Consider the following 2,500-nt stretch of genomic DNA (forward strand, 5'->3'; position numbering starts at 1 on the left):
ACTTGCCCGAAACATCTGTGCAAAGGCAATAACAATGTAAAAAGTGATTGGAGTGCTGTCCTGGATCAATTCCTTTCTGTGATCATGAGTTTTAATCTGTCTAATTTCTCACAGATGTAGCAAACACTGCTGGATTCAGATTTGGATGTACTGAAGAGATGTTTCAGGTTGTCAGGATGTCTTGCTGTATTGTTTGAAGGGAGCTCTGGTTCTCTCTGCTGATCGCTGTGATGTGAAACAACATATTCATCACAATTTGAATCTCCATACAAAGCCCCAGAAGACTTACAGCTCCCTTCCTGAGTGCATTCTCTCCATCATCTCCATCTCCTTCCTGATCTTCTCCATCTACACCGCTTCACCTGCGATTACAATCGATAGCCTAATAATAGTGCTCACGTCTAATCATGTTCATCCACCGAGTCAACCACAGTATCACATATCCTCCGTCTAACAGCTCGTCAATATGCCACAGCTCAAAATACCACCAACAACACTCAACTCCCACAGTGGTGTGTGGGAGGGCTCTCCATTTTTGTTTTTCTGTCTGTCTGGCACCATCTCCCTCTCTCTCTGCTGGTTCAGACAAGGCTAGCAAGGTGACCCTGAATCACAGACTGTGTGTGTGTGTGTGTGTGTGTGTGTTTACCTGTGTGTGTTCATGTGTGTGTGTGTGTGTTCATGTGTGTGTGTGTGTGTGTGTGTGTGTGTGTGTGTGTGTGTGTGTGTGTGTGCACACACGCTGATCTGTATGTGTGTGTTTACCTGTGAGTGTGTGTTCATGTGCGTGTGTGTGCGCGCTCATCTGTATGTGTGTGTGTGTGTGTGTGTGTGTGTGTGTGTTTACCTGTGAGTGTGTGTTTGTGTGCATGCGTGCGCTCATCTGTGTGTGTGTGTGTGTGTGTATAGTCCCAGTAATTAACACCAGCCACTAATGAAGTCCAGCTGCTCTGCGAGAGGACTGAGCGTGAGCCAAAATCTGTCAGAAATTGCTCTCATCCTCTCTCCTCTGATTCTCTCTCTCCTCTGATTCTCTCTCTCCTCTGATTCTCTCTCCTCTGATTCTCTCTCTCCTCTGATTCTCTCTCCTCTCATTCTCTCTCTCCTCTCATTCTCTCTCTCCTCTGATTCTCTCTCTCCTCTCATTCTTTCTCTCCTCTCATTCTCTCTCCTCTGATTCTCTCTCTCCTCTCATTCTCTCTCTCCTCTGATTCTCTCTCTCCTCTGATTCTCTCTCTCCTCTGATTCTCTCTCTCCTCTGATTCTCTCTCTCCTCTCATTCTCTCTCTCCTCTGATTCTCTCTCTCCTCTGATTCTCTCTCTCCTCTCATTCTCTCTCTCCTCTCATTCTTTCTCTCCTCTCATTCTCTCTCCTCTGATTCTCTCTCTCCTCTCATTCTCTCTCTCCTCTGATTCTCTCTCTCCTCTGATTCTCTCTCTCCTCTCATTCTCTCTCTCCTCTGATTCTCTCTCTCCTCTGATTCTCTCTCTCCTCTCATTCTCTCTCTCCTCTGATTCTCTCTCCTCTGATTCTCTCTCCTCTGATTCTCTCTCTCCTCTCATTCTTTCTCTCCTCTCATTCTATCTTCTCTGATTCTCTCTCCTCTGATTCTCTCTCACTCCTCTGATTCTCTCTCTCCTCTGATTCTCTCTCTCCTCTGATTCTCTCTCTCCTCTCATTCTCTCTCTCCTCTGATTCTCTCTCCTCTGATTCTCTCTCTCCTCTGATTCTTTCTCTCCTCTCATTCTCTCTTCTCTGATTCTCTCTCTCCTCTGATTCTCTCTCTCCTCTGATTCTCTCTCTGCTCTGATTCTTTCTCTCCTCTGATTCTCTCTCTCCTCTGATTCTCTCTCTCCTCTCATTCTCTCTCTCTCCTCTCATTCTCTCTCCTCTGATTCTCTCTCCTCTCATTCTCTCTCTCCTCTGATTCTCTCTCCTCTCATTCTCTCTCTCCTCTGATTCTCTCTCTCCTCTGATTCTCTCTCTGCTCTGATTCTTTCTCTCCTCTGATTCTCTCTCTCCTCTGATTCTTTCTCTCCTCTGATTATCTCTCTCCTCTGATTCTCTCTCTCCTCTCATTCTCTCTCCTCTGATTCTCTCTCTCCTCTGATTCTCTCTCTCCTCTGATTCTCTCTCTCCTCTCATTCTCTCTCTCTCCTCTCATTCTCTCTCCTCTGATTCTCTCTCCTCTCATTCTCTCACTCCTCTGATTCTCTCTCTGCTCTGATTCTTTCTCTGCTCTGATTCTCTCACTCCTCTGATTCTCTCTCTGCTCTGATTCTCTCTCTGCTCTGATTCTTTCTCTCCTCTGATTCTCTCTCTCCTCTGATTCTTTCTCTCCTCTGATTATCTCTCTCCTCTGATTCTCTCTCTCCTCTCATTCTCTCTCCTCTGATTCTCTCTCTCCTCTGATTCTCTCTCTGCTCTGATTCTTTCTCTCCTCTGATTATCTCTCTCCTCTGATTCTTTCTCTCCTCTGATTCTCTCTCTCCTCTGATT

The 2,500-nt window shown here is 45.9% G+C and overlaps 1 protein-coding gene across 1 annotated transcript in view; it reads right to left on the reverse strand.

The window, feature by feature from the left end:
* Window positions 1-2,500, reverse strand: part of znf423 (zinc finger protein 423) — a gene marked incomplete at both ends in the record, with an annotated part of 58,779 nt that overhangs the window by 1,433 nt on the left and 54,846 nt on the right. Inside the window, one exon of the mRNA XM_083663838.1 lies at window positions 1-15. This exon is cut by the window's left edge and continues 1,433 nt beyond it. Within this exon, the coding sequence (XP_083519964.1) occupies window positions 1-15 (15 nt within the window). The remainder of the gene's footprint in view (window positions 16-2,500) is intronic.

The sequence above is a fragment of the Poromitra crassiceps genome (assembly GCF_964638095.1).
Source record: "Poromitra crassiceps genome assembly, contig: HAP1_SCAFFOLD_393, whole genome shotgun sequence".
NCBI classification, from domain to species: domain Eukaryota; kingdom Metazoa; phylum Chordata; class Actinopteri; order Beryciformes; family Melamphaidae; genus Poromitra; species Poromitra crassiceps.